The following is a 19,037-nucleotide window of genomic DNA, read 5'->3' as shown; positions in this document are numbered from 1 at the left end:
CCACCTCCCATAGTCTCTGGTTCATTCCCCACTGCTGCCCACATCACATAGTTCTCGGTTCACTCCCCACACGTCCCCATCTTCCATAGTCTCTGGTTCAATCCTCACGGGTGCTTACATCCCACAGTCTCTGCTTCAATTCCCACCTCCCAGTCTCTGGTTCACTCCCAAATGGTGCCCACCTCCTAGAGTGTCTGGTTCAATCTCCACTGGTGCCCACCTCCCATAGTCTCTGTTTCAATCCCTACTGGTGTCCTGCTCCCAAAGTCTCTGGTTCAATCCACACGGATGCTCTCATCTCATAGTCTCTGGTTCAATCCTTACCGGTGCTTTCATCCCAGAGTCTCTGGTTTACTCCCAAATGCTACCCACCTCCTAGAGTATCTGGTTCAATCCCTACTGGTGCTCACCTCCCACAGTCTCTGCTGGTGCCCCGCTTCTATTATAGTCTCTGGTTTACCCCCCCCCCCCCCCCCCCCCCCCACCCCTTGGTGTCCACCTCACACAATTTTGTGTTCACCCCTAATGGTGTCCACCTCCCATTGTCTCTAATCCACTCCTGATTTGAGTGGATTTCGGTAGATTTCGGTAGATTTCAGCCTTCAGTACCCGAGGTAACTGCCAACCGTTTACAGTTTACACTGTAAAAGACTGTCTTGACGTCCTCGTTTTCGCTGGACATGGATCGTTGCAGGGCCCGTAATATAAATTTTCATTGCGGCCATCCAACACATAGCGATTTTAGAGTGGAGGTAACTCATTTATAACAAACAACTTTAATAATCCAGTATGAGTAGCCTCCCTTGATCGTGTTTTTAAAAAGTAATTTCCTTATGGCTAGATAACACACAAAAGCATTCAGTTTCTGTTTAACCTATTTATTCATTTGTTTTTGTTTTTATTGTACACATCCTTCATTAAAATATCGGCGAAATTACAAACAAGCTTCAACAGGCAAGTCTCGCTTGTTTATCATAATCTTACCTCAGTACAAACATTCACTACGTGCCAAACGATATTTCAGAGATGAAGTAATTGCTTACATTCATACAGAAATAGAGTAACTTTCTACCATTACTAACTGCGTAAGGTAACATCCAACAAGCTCTGAGCCATACTTTCTGTTTGCTTCCGATATAACTTTGAAAAAGTTGTGACACGTGCCCACATAATTGTGTCCACCGGTACTTACCCCTCTTTGAGTAATAGCTGACACACTTGCTGCACGGGTGCTATGAGCTAAATATTTCCCGTGCCAATCCCGACAACACATAAACTTTCCTTTATCCACCTGGTCAAAATTTCTTTCGATACTGCTTTATGTGGCTTGGCAATACTTGGCATCACCTATAAATAGTTTGCTTGAGATAAACATTCAATAACTTTACAATAGATTAGTTCTCATTTTCTGGGTAAGCTATAAGTTCTATGGGAGGTAAGTGTTTATTTAGCCTTGATTGTTTAATCAAGTCAGTAATATAGAAAACACACTTGTTTTTAGTTAATTTCATATTATTTATATCCAATAATTGCAATGCCTGGCACCTCTGTCCAGGAAGTATCGCCAACATCAGGACCACCTTAAGTGTTAATTCCTTCAAACTTAAATCAGCATCTTGTTTCTCAAAATAAGTAAGCACCAAATTTACACCCCATGTTTCTGAATATTTTGGGAAGGCCGGCCGTTTTTCCTTTACAAATTTACACCCTTCATTAGTCGTTTGACTAAGACATGCTTTCCCAATCTCATGCCTTCTTTCAACTCAAGAAGATTAGATAAAGTGATAAAGCTGATCTTGCAGCACAAATGGCATTATACCAATACCAATATCTATCCTTTAATAAATAAATCAGATAAAAACTTAATAGCGTCTGCTACAGACGGTGAAATAAAACATGTATTTTTTATCTGTATTATATTTTTCATTTTGCAATATAAGTCATAGTTCCTGATGGTTCCAGCTCTCCACAAAGCTGTGAGTAAATAACTTTTTAAAACATTCTCATTTTTCGACATCCCATTTAAATAATTGATAAATAAATACATGACTAATATAGAGCGTCAATATCCACCTTATGCGTTCAATGGCGCTTTAGAAGATTTAGTTGACATGAGAATTTTAAGAAAATTAAATGGTCTCTTGTTTTACATTAATTCAATTAATTACTCTCTCTCTCTCTCTCTCTCTCTCTCTCTCTCTCTCTCTCTCTCTCTCTCTCTCTCTCTCTCTCTCTCCTCACTCTCTCTCACACAGACACACACACACACACACAAAGCTGTGGGTTAATAACCTATATTAGCGGTTCCATTCGATTTTTAAATTCACGAGGGCTCTGGAATCTTGCATCTGTCGTTTGGTCTTTTAAATTACCTCCAAAATTTGTCTAGAAGATTCTAGTCGGAGTTTAAAGATGCCTTACGATGCTAATTACGACTAATGACACATCCATAAAAATGAGCTTGGATCCCGGTAAAGGAATGCTTTGCAGTGTCAAGAACGGGGTACTTTAAGCCACCCACACTGTTGCTTTTTGCACAGGTCGGTTTTGTTCGATGATTTTATATGGTCGCTCCATTGACCAGTGGTAACGTTACGAGAATTGAATGTTTTCTGTTAGATACAAACGTGCTTCATCGTTGAACCAAGCGGTCCTTTACAAATCGTTCTTCCTCGCGTATTTATGTGAAAAAACATTCACACACGTTCTTTCTTGTTGCGCAATGCCATGTGTAATTTAACGATCTGAACAGGTGTGTATGAAAGGTGCTTGACAAAGCAAGAAAGAAAAATACAAGAAAGAAAATTTGTCTGGCACCTTTCATACACACCTGTTCAGATCTTTATCTTACAGCGGTGCCTGCTCCTTAGTTTCTTAATTCACCATGTGTAATTCCTTGGTGAATCATAATAGGACAAGGCTTCATCTTATTATTTAGCAAATTGGATATTTTTCAACACTACGGCTCCGAAACCACTAGACCAGTCGTCACCAAATGTTGCATGGAATTTACAATTGACATAAAAATGGTTTTCGTGTATTATGAGAATGATTCGAAATCGTGGTGATTTTATCGAAAAAGCAAATTAGCTTCCTCAGTCTCATCAAACACAGAGATTATTTTTAGCACGGATTGTCTGTCAACCTACCTGTTAGTGAGCATGAGAATGAGGTGGGATTACTAGCATTGAATTCGATACCAGTTAGTTGTTTCTCTCATTTTTTTTTAATACAATAGTTTTCTTATATTTATATAGACCATGTTCCGCTCATAATATTGGGAAAGAATTCTACGATAAGTGAACGAAATATATAAGATATTAGATGCAGAAAATAACTCTCTTTGCCCAATTAAAAAGCTTCGTGGAGCTCTTACGAAGTCAAAAAATGTATTGTTTATTATGACAATGGAAATTGAGTTCACATTTTATTCGACACTTGAATCATAAATTTTTAGTCGACTAATCGTCATGTTCATTGAACGAGATTTCGGCCATGAATCTTAATGATACTCCCTGCAAAATTCAAGTTGGACATTCTTCTGTGATTTAAGATCCCGGTTTATTTCCATGCAAAATGCGTTTTTGTGCCGAGGACAAAGACATGGCTACGGTATCGATAGATTTTTAACAAAAAATTAGATATCAAATTTTGCTTTCTTTCAAATTAATTTCAAAAAAATTGTTTTGTATATTATGAAGTTCTGAGAAGTAGTGGGAAGAACATTGAGTTTGAAACATTTAGGTATATGATTGTAGTATATATATATATATATATATATATATATATATATATATATATATATATAATATATATATATATATATATATATATATATATATTGATCATGTATAAACGCAATGGGCTTTCAACGAAGAGAAATAAATTATATCATTACAGTGTTTATTCAAGTGTTGCCATTTGTAAATATAAATTGGAAAAGCTTTAAAAAATAAACCCAGCTTTCATTGATTGTATAACAAAAGGAAAGAAAAGTGTGATGCCAAAAACGTGTATCCTATTTCATTGGAAGTGTAAAACCACTATTCCGGAGGAGTAGAGTAGGGGTAGTTTTGATGTCACGTCTTTTCTTCCCTATAATAATGATAAAAATGATTGCATTGAAGAGTCTTAGCACGATATGCCATACACGCGCCAAAGAAAGATAAGTAGAACTTCCAATATTTGGTCAAATCCACATACGCCCGAGTAAAACATAGGCAAAGGACACTCGTTCCAATATGGAACACATGTAGGCTATATTTATTGGCGGTTGGTCATGCATCCCTAAGATCCCATCATCAGAGATACACTCAATTGGTTACTTATTGATATCTCAATAACAATAATAATAATAATAATAATAATAATAATAATAATAATAATAATAATAATAATAATAATAATAATAATAATAATAATAATAATAATAATAATAATAATAATAATAATAATAATAAAACAAATCACACTGAAAGAGACATCCAGAGAATGTCCTTGAACACCTCGAGAGGTCCCAGGTTTGAGAGTTTTTGCCAAGATGAGAGTCATTTAAATTGGTCCATGCTTGAAGGACGAGTTTTCTGGTCAAATTTTAAACTAGCTAATTTCCAGATTACAGCAGTTAACAGGTTGACCAGGTTGAGTTCTTAATTCATAGATTTCCCCCACCCCCCTTGAATGCCTAAGATATACAAGAATGATAGCGTGACAGAGCGAGTATGGTCCTTGCGTCTTAACTAGAAGATACCGTTCGACTCCCCATTACCTCGCTGTGTGGCTTCAGCAAGTTACCTCGCCCTAGTTCACTTTACAGCGCTGCGCTGCGGATGACGTTTGGGTTTCTCGGGTCTCCCCTTGGAATGGACCCTAAAGACAAATTTCCCTTGGAAATGAATAAAGTGAATCTTATTCATTTAAATTTGTCATCTTGTTGTTATGTCCACATCTCTGCTGTATACTGACAAAACATTTTTTTTGTCGATTTTGGCCGAAAAATTTTTACTGCTTAAATTATGGATTGATTGAAATAACCCCAAAACTTTTCCAAATATATTAAACCTCAATTTGAACTTAACGCTTTCTGGCCAAAATGATGCAAAGAAGTTTGGTTAATATGCGACATTTCTGACCAAAGTGAGGAAAAGATGTTTGGTCAATATTCGACATCTCTGGTCAAATTGAAGAATAGGTGTATGGTCAATGTGAGACATTTCTGGCCAAAATAAAGAAGAGATGTTTGGTCAAAGTGTGACATTTCTGGCAAAAACGAAGAAAATGTATTTGGTCAATGTGTGACATTTCTGGTCAAAACGAAGAAAAGGTGCGACATCACCGGGACTTGAATCGGCATATATAATTAGTCATTTATTACGACCATAACCTCTTGTTGCTCTTTTTCCTCTGCTTTATGTTTTTTCACGAAGACGAGATTGCTGAAGGTCGAAGATAAACCCGCTAAAAGTGATAGCCCCCCTCCAACATAGAGGGCTGATTTGTAACTTCCTGTTGCGTCACGAATGGCACCTGGAAAGGAAACAAGATGACATAATATTTATAAAGCATGTATAAATAGTATTTAACTTTTTAGTGATATTGCTTGACATCATGTACTTACACCGCCGAAATCATTATTTGAAAAGAAGAAGAATATTCTCAACCACTGGTTGCCTGCTGAGCAGAGAGTTATAATACATGTATATAGGATCGCTAGTAAAAATGTCTAAATTTACACTTAAAAGCAACCGAGCAAAAGTAAGATAAAGGGGGCCTATTAAATAGTGAACAGAAGTAGCTACCTATCAATGTGCTTAGTTTGAGATCAAAAGTTCCATCTAGGCACAAGATCAATATAAATTGATATAATTACAACATTTATCCCATCTCCCAAAACTATCACTATTGACTGTTCACCTCTCAGCGAGCCAGGACAAAATCCAAGTATGTAATCCCATTCCAAGACAAAGGTAGAAGGCAACTCGGAAAACAATTATAGGGGGAAAGACCCCACCCATGCCTCTGGACCCATGTTACCTAAACCTATATACAAGACCAACTGCAAGTTTTGTCATGGTATATCGCAAGTGCTATTGTTTGGGTTGTGACGATTTAAACAAAGTTTAGAATAATAAATTACTTAATCAGAACAACTCTTACCATAAATCAAAGGTCCTGAAACAACACCTATAGACTGGAATAACTTGGTTAGTCCCATGCAGCTCGGCAACAAGTCTTTGCCCAGTAAATCCACAAGAACAACACTTCGCTGTGTTAGATGCGAACCAGAACACACTCCAAACAAACTACACACCACTACTAACGGTGCGAAATTATTTAAGAATGGAATGCATAATCCTGTAAGTGACATCCCAAACAGAAAACTTATATAAAATATCGTTCTAAAAGGTTTTACTCTGGGCAAATCAAGAGAATATCCAATTCCTAAACGTGCAAATGTGTCAACAGCTCCGAGAATGCTTAAAACAAGAGCTGCATCGGTTTTTGTCAGACCTATGTCTACACAGAAGGCTGGAATAAATGTGAAAGTAGCTTTCATCACCATGGTAAACAAAACAGTGCTCAACAGATGTAAAAGAAAGAAGATATCTTTCAGAAGCTCGAAGTGAAAAACTCTCCTTTTTGTTCTGTTGTCATCTTGTTTATGCTCGATTGGAAAACAAATTTTAACACATGATTTAAGTTCAGTATAACAGGATGTTTTGCAAAATCGTGATGCTTTTTTCATGTCTGTTTTCGTAACACTTGTACTTGTTGAGTTGTTTGTAATGGGGCATTTCGTTATAACAACTGGCTGGTTATTACTGGAGTCCTCGCGTGACTGGTGACAATTCCCATTTTCACAATGGTTTGTCTGCTTTTTTGTGTTTGCATTAGAACCATTAATGAATTGGGTAGCAGTTTCATTCAATGGGATGTCCTTGTAAATTCCATCTTCTAAGTCTTTATCATTTGAAGAGAGTGACTGGTCTTTGCTCCTGGTGCGGAAAGACAGACAATAAAAATGACCATCAATGTAATGTAGGTGGCAATAAACTGATGAATGACAATGATGTAAATGTTTCCCATATTATAGCCGTAAGGCCTAAGATCAAAAGAGGACGGCATTAATTGTTATACTTTGGATAGTATTGCATTCTATTGCAAGTTGGCTCCGCCGGATCAAAGTAAAATCCCTTTCCCATTTACTGATATGTAAACCTGGGGATAGAGAAGGATGGAAACTGTTTGTCTGTGGCCTATACCCTGACCCAGGGTGAAAAAGGCAATGATGATGATGAAACTTGGGGAAAGGATGGATGACTTATGACCTAACGGTATTTAAGGATATATACAAAGCAGCTAAGTCGGCTCTTTATAACGCCATCACATGCGCAAAAAGGCCCACTACAACGAAAAATTTCAAAGCATTACATCTTGCAAAGAACTGTTTTCCACCGCAAACGACCTTCTTGGCAGTAAGAAATCCACACCCCTTCCAGCGTCTAGAAATAACACCGAACTAGCTCAAAATTTTGCCAACTATTTCCACGACAAGATAAAATCCATTAGGGAAAACATAGACAATACATCATCATCATCGTCACCGAGCTTTGGACCATTCCATGGAACGCCACTACATGTTTTCGATCCAGCCACTGAAGATGAAGTGAAGTCAGCCATTTTAGATAGCCCATCAAAATATTGTGACTTAGTAGACCCCATCCCAACTAGTATTCTTAAGACTTGTATTGAAGAACTGTTACCAACAATAACTGAACTTATAAATAATTCGTTGGTCTCAGGTAGTGTCCCCGACTCGTTTAAACGTGCCATTGTTAAACCACTATTAAAGAAGTCCGATCTAAATGTAAACGAACTGAAAAATTACAGACCTGTCTCCAACCTTCCATATCTATCCAAAGTGCTTGAACGCATTGTGTTAAAAAGACTTTTGTATCATATCCATCTAAATAATTTAAGTGAAAATTTCCAATCTGCCTATAAATCACATCATAGCAGTTTCTGTGTGGTAGAAAAAGTGTTTTGAAAGATGATTTTCTGAAGTTTACTCTAAATATAAATGGGTGCACAATTAACCTCTCAACGTGTGTGAAAAACCTCGGGATAATGCTAGATCAACATATGACTATGCAGGCACAGTTTGATTCTCTATGTATAAGTTTGACAATAGGATTAAAAAGAATTGCTTCAGTTAGACCTTTCCTAACAAGAGAAGTAACATGCAAACTAATAACATCTTTCATACTATCTAAAATAGATTACTGTAATTCGTTAATCTCGAATGTAAGCAACGATAAAATATCACGCCTTCAAAGTATCCAGAATGCGGCTGCTAAATTGATTTTAAGAAAGAAGATAACATCCTACTCGTTGCCACTTTTGTATGAGCTGCATTGGTTACCAGTTAAAGTGAGAATCGAATTCAAACTAGCAGTATTGTGCTATAAGTGCCTTAATGATCAAGCACCATTGTATATTACTGAATTTTTAGAAACTTATAAGCCAACGAGGAGTCTACGTTCTGCACTAGATTCTACAAAATTAATTGTTACAAATAAATATAAATATAAATTTTACGGCGGCAGATCGTTCAGTCACGTCGGACCTTCCATCTGGAACTCTCTTCCTAAAAGAATAAGAGAAGCGCAGTCCTTATCAATATTTAAGTTAAAACACATCTTGATTAATGCATCTTTGTAATTTGACCCCAATATGAATGTTAATTTAGTTTATGTTATTATATCATTATTTTATATTATTTCCGTATTTGACATAGCATGTGGATGTATTATAACATATCTTGTATTAATGACTTTATGTTTAGTTATTACATTGTTGTATAATGATAATATTATGTTGATGTAGTTTGTATAATGTTTCATTTGTATAATAATGTCACTGTATTATTGTTTCGCGCATTGAGCATCACCCAGTGATGAAAATGCGCGTTATAAATGTCATGTATTATTATTATTATTATGTTTTACGTCTCTAATGGGTATCCTGGATAACGATGTCATATAAATAGTAACAAGAAATGAAGGGAGACTAGAAGTGCCAGAAGACATCAGAGAATGACAACTTTTTGCAGTTTTGGGAACCTAGGATCCGACTATTACGGTATCCTCCTGCTGGTCACAAGAGGGACACTCTATAATCAACGTTATCCACCGCTCTATGTCTCCATGCTGAGGGTGTCGTAACAGTCGGTCCTGGGTTCAACTCCACATCACCGCAAAACGTTTTTATTCTATATTGTCTTCTGGCACATCTCTACTCTTGTTATTATCAACATAAGCGACTGCCCGACTCAAAATTCTAAATCAATATAAATAAATAAACTTTAAAAAACATTCGTCTAATACAAAATCCTACTCACACCAGGTGGAAAAGACAGTGGATAGCAATAATCATGGGATCCAAAACATTAGTCCTGTTATAACCAGTTAATTGTCGTACTCAGGATAAACACGTATTTAAAAATTTGGCCAGAATACTCATCCTTCAAATATCGATCGATTTAAATTACCTTCATTTTGGCAAAACCACTCAAACCTGGGACTTCGCGAAGTCTTCCATAACGTCCCAGGTTTGAGAGTTTTTGCCGTGATGAGGATCATTAAAATCGATATATATATATATATATATATATATATATATATATATATATATATATATATATATATATATATATATATATATATATATATATATATATATATTAGGTTTTTTACTTTTTAGCATCAAAACAGTTTTACAAGTATGATAGCAATTTGAGGGGGAAATTCCGCGTCTTCTCCTCCCCCCCCCCCCCCCCCTCTCGCCCTCTCTCTCTCTCTCTCTCTCTCTCTCGTTCTATCTCTCTCTCCCCCCCCCCCCCCCCTCTCTCTCTCTCTCCCTCTCTCTCTCTCTCTCTCCCTCTCTCTCTCTCTCTCTCTCTCTCTCTCTCTCTCTCTCACACACACACACACACGCACACAAATACACACAAAAAATGTTGGATTCTTCTTACTTTTTCATCGCCATTTTGTATTTTTGATGAGTTCTTAACGGCCTGTATAACATGCCAACAACATATCCGTTGGCGAGAATGGCCGACAGGATAAGAAAACACCCCTGAAAAATGAGCAGAACAATAAAAAAGAAATATGAATGAACAATGAAAGGCAACTTCAGTTTGAACTTTTATGTAGCAAAATATTCACTTTATGTGCTACACGCGCTTTACAAAGGGTTCCAAGCTAACGACAAAACTTACATGTAGAATGCAGTGGAGGCTGCCTGAAATCTGGGATCGTAAAAATACTAACGAAAATGTGAAAATGGAAAAGCTTCGGATGGAAAAAATACAAACAATGATCGTTTTGATGGGTTTTTTTTGTTTGTTCATTGTTTAGCTGACTAAGGGTTTGTACCCGAAACGTCTTCTGTTTGTACTGATTCCACCTATAGGCTTTCTATTTTCAACGTTCCATTAGTATTTTTACATATAGAACAAGGCATGACGCCCCTAAGGTTCTGTTACTTTTCTTTTCGACAAACGCATGGCCAACTACTCCTTTCATACAAGAGAGCATATCGGTAAATAGCCTTTCCAGATGACATGAACTTGTACCGTCTGCAAAGAGACTGGAATCAGGGACCTAAACTTTAGATTCTGAGGGTCATACCACTTTTTAAAAATTATATCCTTCCGCCACGGCGTCATAAGATCCCGCCGCCATGTCATCCATGAAGGAATATAGATATAAATTCATCAAACAGGATGTCTGATGTCAACAGGAATCACTCGTGTTGTCCAAGTGAGCAAATTCGTGGTTAATAATCTTGCCCAAGGAAAAAATCGAAAGTACCTGAAGCGGGGCTCGAACCCGAGACCTTCCGGATCACAGTGCAATACCTTAACCACTCGGCCACTTCGTGGTCATACCCCATATAATATAATATTATAATCGTTGCATGATTGTGCTAAAACCATTAAGTGGACTGGTAAATGATAAACATTGCACAATCTTTGATTGCGTTAACAACGCCGCTACCACATTATCTCATTCATCTGTAGTGTTTCATTCATCCTGTTTTGTTGATAAAGGAGAAACCCAAAACGTTCAATTGATCTGGATTTTTTGGTGTTTTTTTGTAATTAAATTGAAGCTTACATTAAATTGCATATTATTATTATTTAATCCAAAGAGAGGAAGACACATTACCTGGAACCCGTAGAATTCAAACAGAAAAGTGACAAGTGGAATGATGACAAACGTGCCCACACCGCCTCCACAGGAAGCCAAGGAGACGGCGAAACCACGGCGTTTTTCAAAGTAAGCAGACACTATGTATAGACCCGGTGTCAGCATGAAACCAAAACCCAAACCTGGGGATAGAAAGGATAAAATGGCAGATAATAAGAAAAGAAAATAAATTTTTAAAAACAAACAAACAAAACTCCAAAAAACAAAACAAAGCAACTACAAAAAAAAAAAAAACAAGACCACCCCTCCCCCAAATTAAAAAACAAAACAAAAACAAGAAACAACAAATAAAAAAAAACAACAAAAACGAACAAAATAACCTAATAAAGAATAATGAGTGCTAGCCTATATCAACCAACACTAGACCTAGATCCAAAACACACAGCGGTACTAGCTAGTTTCTTGGACTAGATTTTAAAAGTAAACACAGCCCATTCTTTTCAGAATAACGACTTCAGTCGGCTGTATTGGCATAGAGAATAAGATGTAGATCTTACCAGAGATGATTTATAAAATGAGTTCCTCTGGTCTTACTTTCCTCGTTATTGGTCTATCAGTCAGTTTATATGTTTACACGTGTTGTGTACAAGTATATTTTATATCGCATTTTAACCAATTAATTCCCATGCATACTTTGGAAAGATACATATTTAAAAATTTAACCAGAAAACTCGTCCTTTAAATATCGATTTAAATTACCCTGGTCTTGGCAAAGACTCTCAAACCTGGTACTTCGCGAGGTCTTTCTACGGTTCCATGTCTGAGAGTTGTTGGGGTTTTTGTTTTTTTTTTTGCCAAGATTTGGGTCGTTTAATCGACCGAGACTTGAAGGACGAGTTTTCTGGCCAAAATTTTAAATACGTGTCTTTCTAAAGTACGGCAATTAACTGGTTAAAGCTGCAGGAATCTAGGCTAATCAATTGTTTATCCGTAAGCGAAAAAGAAGAAGAAACCAATTGTTGTTCATGATCCTGAGGTCCAATGATAATAGGCATAGATTGATGATCACCATAGTTATGATTTGTATAGGATTTTCTTCCTTTTCTATTCCGTGTCTCCCCTTTTTAACAAAGTCAAGCGACATTAAGTGTGGTCAGTGAACGAATTAACGATAATATTAGCAAAAAGTGTCACACTACTAACGTTGTGTTCAGAAAAGTGAGTGGAGCAGGCACTTATGTTGGTAACAACAAGATATGAAGTGAGTAGAAAAGTGCCAGAAGACAATAGAGAATAAAAAATTTTTTCGCGGCGGTGGTGGGGTTTGAACCTGCGACCTTATTGGTACGACAACTCCGCCTGGCAGGTGAGAGCGTGGCTCTACCGTGTGAGCTATCCACGAACACAAAAATATTCGTTTCAAACCCAAAGTCATTTCTAGATCCCTCTCTCACCCACTTCTTGAGATCGCCGATTCGTTCACCACCATCGCGAAGTAATTTTGACCAGCAGTTAAGCTTAAGAGCCAATATTCTCATCACAAACATATAACATAGAAACGATTGAGACATTGAGTATGCTCCGGTGTATGGGGTGAATTTTTAATTCAGAAAAGTGAGTGGAGCAGGCACTTATGTTGGTAACAACAAGATATGAAGTGAGTAGAAAAGTGCCAGAAGACAATAGAGAATAAAAAAAATTTTCGCGGCGGTGGTGGGGTTTGAACCTGCGACCTTATTGGTACGACAACTCCGCCTGGCAGGTGAGAGCGTGGCTCTACCGTGTGAGCTATCCACGAACACAAAAATATTCGTTTCAAACCCAAAGTCATTTCTAGATCCCTCTCTCACCCACTTCTTGAGATCGCCGATTCGTTCACCACCATCGCGAAGTAATTTTGACCAGCAGTTAAGCTTAATAGCCAATATTCTCATCACAAACATATAACATAGAAACGATTGAGACATTGAGTATGCTCCGGTGTATGGGGTGAATTTTTAATTCAGAAAAGTGAGTGGAGCAGGCACTTATGTTGGTAACAACAAGATATGAAGTGAGTAGAAAAGTGCCAGAAGACAATAGAGAATAAAAATTTTTTTCGCGGCGGTGGTGGGGTTTGAACCTGCGACCTTATTGGTACGACAACTCCGCCTGGCAGGTGAGAGCGTGGCTCTACCGTGTGAGCTATCCACGAACACAAAAATATTCGTTTCAAACCCAAAGTCATTTCTCGATCCCTCTCTCACCCACTTCTTGAGATCGCCGATTCGTTCACCACCATCGCGAAGTAATTTTGACCAGCAGTTAAGCTTAAGAGCCAATATTCTCATCACAAACATATAACATAGAAACGATTGAGACATTGAGTATGCTCCGGTGTATGGGGTGAATTTTTAATTCAGAAAAGTGAGTGGAGCAGGCACTTATGTTGGTAACAACAAGATATGAAGTGAGTAGAAAAGTGCCAGAAGACAATAGAGAATAAAAATTTTTTTCGCGGCGGTGGTGGGGTTTGAACCTGCGACCTTATTGGTACGACAACTCCGCCTGGCAGGTGAGAGCGTGGCTCTACCGTGTGAGCTATCCACGAACACAAAAATATTCGTTTCAAACCCAAAGTCATTTCTAGATCCCTCTCTCACCCACTTCTTGAGATCGCCGATTCGTTCACCACCATCGCGAAGTAATTTTGACCAGCAGTTAAGCTTAAGAGCCAATATTCTCATCACAAACATATAACATAGAAACGATTGAGACATTGAGTATGCTCCGGTAGAGCCACGCTCTCACCTGCCAGGCGGAGTTGTCGTACCAATAAGGTCGCAGGTTCAAACCCCACCACCGCCGCGAAAAAAAATTTTATTCTCTATTGTCTTCTGGCACTTTTCTACTCACTTCATATCTTAACGTTGTGTTCGCATCTCGACTCAGGTGTGAAGTAATTTTTTGTTACAGCAGGGGATTGTATATGAGCGCTAGGTAACTAGTTGATATAAACATTTGGTTCCAAAGAGTATAACAGGGGCGTAAATGAAATATTACTGTAAAGCACATTAAACATGATACACACCTTAAAACTGCTCTATGAATGCTCTAAAGGGATCGAAAACCTGGGGGGATTTTTTTGCAAATAAATCGAATGTTACAGGACCCCCCCCCCCCCCCCAACTAACTCTCATGGCGAAAAGAAAGAAAACGATGAAGATAACGAGTAACTACAACTTCTCACCTTGCAGAAGAGAGTGACAGAAAAACAAAGAGTAGAAACTGTTGTCCACGATGGAGTTCAAGATGAGTCCGACAAAGATCAAAGTGGTTCCGATCATCACTGAGGTCCTTATGCTGTACCGATTGCACACTGCCGATACAAGAGGTGCTGAGCAAAAGACAAAAAGAAGAAATAAATATAAATAAATAGATATAAATAAATCAATAAATAAATGAATAAATATATAAATGAATAAACGAATAAATAAATAAATTAATAAATAAATAAATAAATAGATCAGTGAGAATAAATAAAGTCTCAACCAAATAAGTACACTTCGATGTTTTTACACATTAAAGAGACGTAGGCTATATATATATATATATATATATATATATATATATATATATATATATATATATATATATATATATATATATATGATTCTATATGTTTGGAGAGATTGTGAAAAATAGAGTGAGAGAGAGAGAGAGAGAGAGAGAGAGAGAGGAGGGAGAGAGAAAGAGAGAGACGGGGGGGGGGGATAGATAGGTAGATAGAAATAGATAAATAGATCGATATATATATATTATATATATATATATATATATATATATATATATATATATATATATATATACATACCTAAAATATATATACATATAGATACCTAGAGAGAGAGAGAGAGAGAGAGAGAGAGAGAGAGAGAGAGAGAGAGAGAGAGAGAGATTGCACATGGGAATGTTATCGGAGATTTTTAAGCGTGGACTAGAATTAATAGTATGCCTGCGCGCGGGCGTGTGTGTGTGTGTGTGTGTGTGTGTGTGTGTGTGTGTGTGTGTGTGTGTATGTGTGTGTGTGTGTCTGTGTATTCTGTCTGAGTGTGAGAGAAATAGATAGTGTGACTAAATTATGTGTTTGTGATTGAGTGCGTAAATGCCTATGTGTACGCCTGTGGATAATTAGATTGATCATAGACTATGTGGGGCTCGTAGGCTTCTTATTGACACGGTAATTTTCGTGGTAAAACCTACCATTACGTAAGAAGCAAGACGTGAATTGAATAGACAAAAAATATAAAATGATTTAACCAGTAAACTGCCGTACTCTGGCAAAACTCGTATCTAAAAATTGGGCCAGAAAACTGGTCTTTAAAATATCGACCGATTTAAATTACCTTTATCTTTGCAAAAAAAAATATCAAACCTGAGATATTATGAATTCCTAGGTTGAACCATGATTAGCGTCATTTAAATGGGTCGATATTTGAAGGACGGATTTTCTGGGCCCAATGTTTTTTATCATATCATATCATAATCATTAAGGGTTACATAGGTCCAAAGAATACTCTGTTGTATTATTTTCGAATATAGATATACACTCGCTTTCGGATCGGAAGGTCCTGGGTTCGAGCCTCGCTTATCGGCGCATAGTTGAGTCCCTGGAAAAGGCTCTTTACTCACATTCTCTCATCGTACCCATGTGTAAAATGAGTATCTGGCCGTTAACAGCGGTGTCTGTTCGAAAAATTGTAATATCGCCTAACAGGCGCATGTCCCGTCCTACATGTTAAATGTTGCTGTTGACCAGGGATCCCTTGTAAAGCACTTTGTTTGTTTGTTTGTTTTTAAGCGTTTTACGGCGCTTGCAACACATATAGGTTATATCAACGCCAGTAAAAAGGAAGAAAACGGGATAGTAAATAGTTCTAGAATTATAATTAAAGCACTCAAGAAGAAGTTAGACATTGGGGAATTTGGGAACAAATAGGGATCAGATGTAGATTCCAAGAGCATACCACCAATGTACTTAGTTTGAGATCACCTATAAGCAGCGGCGTGGCGTATTGACGGCATATGGTGGTGCCATGATTAGAAAAAAAATTATAATACAGTGAACACGGTTAAGAGGAGAGAGCACGACATATTAAAAACTCTCTTTTATGGAAGGGTGGGGAAGGGTCGATGGTTTCTACGACTGGACAAAACTCACAAAAACAAATAATTCATGAAAACAACAAGCCACAACACTGAGATACAGGTCCCGTATGAAAAGGTCTTTGTAATTATTCTTTGTCCACCATTTAAAGGATTGGATTTGGTAGATAATGCAATCAATATGTTATAAATGTAAATCAAAAGGCTATAAGTCTCATCCGGACACAAGCACAAAATCCAACAAAGAGGAATACACTCAAATGCTTACATTATACATTCAAAATATCAAATATAATAATACATAACAGAGAGATGATTTACAAGGAAAAAAACATCATCTCCCAAAACAATAACTATGCATTTGACTGTTTCCCTCCCAGCCAGGACTCCGGCCAGGGCCAGGACAAAACCAGTAATCTCATTCCAAGACAAAGACAGAAAGCATGTTGGAAATCAGATATAAGGGGATAGAAGACACAGTATGTACCTCTCTGCCCACTATGGGAGGTCAGGAACCCCACCCAGGTAAAGCGCTTTGAGGACATTTAGTGGATTTTGTTCTATATAAAGCTCAATATACAATAGTTAGAACAAACAAAAGAAAAGGTCAAACTGATGCATGGACATTATAAGCATACAAAATCGTATATTACAGACAAAATGTCAAGTTAGTGCATTCATAATTTTTCACAACAGAATTTTCAGAAAAACAATGCTCACTCATCGTATGCCGACTTCAAGGCATGGAGCTTCTTATCAATTGAATTTTTGAAAGCATTTATTGTTTCAGCATTTTTTGTATTAAAATCAAGTGCATTCCATGTCCCGAAAGCACGTTGGATAAATGTGTTCTGTCGAATATTCGTAGAAGCTCTGGTGATAAATATCGTAAAGTTATGAACCGTGTGAATGTGACTAAAGAAAAATATTTTAAAATGTTAAATACGTATTTTTTACAGAGCACGGTAGTTCACTGGTAAGAGTCAGTGAGTCACCATCAAATCAAATCAATAGCGGGGAAACATAACTTAACAGACATTTGTTTTAAAAAAGATGAATTTTTTAAAATGCATTAAATTAACATTATTGCAACGGAGGAAAAGGGATATTGTATTTCAAAAACAAAGTGAGAGCTTATATATACCGCAATATCATCTTAATGTGCCGGAAACACTTATTTGGAGGTCTGATAACCCAATTCCTTATGGGCTCATTGTTGTTGTGGAAATCTCAAAAAATGACGCAAAATATTGTCCAACACAACAATGTTAAACTAGGCCCATAAGTAGGTTCGAATGTCAGACCTGCATATATGTACATGTCGGCTCGAAGAAAGTTACAATGGGTCCCAAGCTGACAACACAGAAAATGTACAGGACAGGTCATGCCACCTGAAAGGCGCTATCACAAAATTGGTTCTTTTTGCAACAGAAGCAACGATGTTAGCAACCAGATACTCATTATGCAACCGAGTATGGTGAGAAAATGTGAATAAAGAGGGTTTTTAAAAATCTCAAATTGTGGTGCTTACTACGAAATTGGTACCAGGGAAGTAGTATTATAGGGACTTTTCACCGATCATTCGGTGTACTCTTGGTGCAACCAAGAGATGACGTCTTACCAATATGGTTGACAAGAAGTGAAGTCATCCAAAATGGCTGACAGGAAGTGACGTCATACCAATATGGTTGCCAGGAAGTGGCGTAATCTCAAAATGGCTGACAGGAAGTGACGTCATACAGATATGATTGACAGGACGTGACGTCCTCCCAAAATGGCTGACAGAATGTGATGCCATTCCAATATGGTGGAAGTGATTTAATCAAAATTGGCGCCAATAGATAAACCTGTAAATAATGTTTATAATATCGATTAACATCGAACGATTTTTAACCCAGTGACACGGTGGAGGTTGGTATAATTTTGATGACACAGCAGTTTCGGATCAAATCCGCTGCTATTCTCTAATTTATAGATCTGCATCGATAAGCATAAGCGAGATTGGTCGATACTAGACGTCATAGGATTAAAATATCCTGTACTGTTTCAATCTGTCAAGTGGTCCCATACGATGTATGATTGTCTCTAATGTTTTATTATCATGGTCATGGGTCGAATGGATACGAAGATGCCCGCAATAACATGACGTCACGTACTTAATAACGCTCACGTTAATCAATGTTGATATATTTTTGAATAATAATCATAGGTTCAAACTTACTCAAAATAGATCTCACATCTCTATTCGGATTTGAACTCGAGAAGTTTTGGTGCGATAGATAGACGTCTTACAATTTGATCAATAAGGAATCGTCGTGTGAACACGACATATGGTCGTCATCAAAACACTTCGTTGTTTTCTTGCCATCATTGTCTTCTGACACACTCGATACTCGCAAAAACAGAGAGCAGGGGAATATTCTTCGTTCAACCGGCACGTCTTATTGGTGTTTCTATAGATAGTATGCGCTTGGCTAAGAAGCTCATAACATTGCCATCCGGAAGTATAATAGACCAACACACAAAACGGTGTGTATCCATGAACATTTATAGTCAGGTTAATACAGTTCAGTGAGCATTACTCATGAACGCGGATGGCAAAAAACAATAACAAAGACCTATGTGACGTCATCTTCGAACTATCTATAGATAGAATGCGCTTGGCCAAGGAGTTCACAA

The 19,037-nt window shown here is 37.4% G+C and overlaps 1 protein-coding gene across 1 annotated transcript in view; it reads right to left on the bottom strand.

Moving 5' to 3' along the window:
- Nucleotides 1-870: 870 nt before the first annotated feature.
- Nucleotides 871-19,037, bottom strand: part of LOC144980940 (monocarboxylate transporter 12-like) — a 27,184-nt gene continuing 9,017 nt past the window's right edge. The window contains exons 3-8 of the mRNA XM_078928923.1: nucleotides 14,443-14,589; nucleotides 11,232-11,395; nucleotides 10,034-10,137; nucleotides 6,157-6,995; nucleotides 5,384-5,526; nucleotides 871-1,347 (exon numbers count right to left, since the gene is read on the bottom strand). Of these exons, the coding sequence (XP_078785049.1) occupies nucleotides 1,240-1,347; nucleotides 5,384-5,526; nucleotides 6,157-6,995; nucleotides 10,034-10,137; nucleotides 11,232-11,395; nucleotides 14,443-14,589 (1,505 nt within the window). The 3' untranslated portion in view covers nucleotides 871-1,239. The remainder of the gene's footprint in view (nucleotides 1,348-5,383; nucleotides 5,527-6,156; nucleotides 6,996-10,033; nucleotides 10,138-11,231; nucleotides 11,396-14,442; nucleotides 14,590-19,037) is intronic.

Source organism: Berghia stephanieae, chromosome 10 (assembly GCF_034508935.2).
Source record: "Berghia stephanieae isolate SIO BIC M18660-M18661 chromosome 10, UCSD_Bste_1.3, whole genome shotgun sequence".
Classification (NCBI taxonomy): Eukaryota; Metazoa; Mollusca; class Gastropoda; order Nudibranchia; family Aeolidiidae; genus Berghia; species Berghia stephanieae.
The sequence above is the reverse complement of the archived record's forward strand: the minus strand, read 5'-3'. Positions and strand labels throughout refer to the sequence as shown.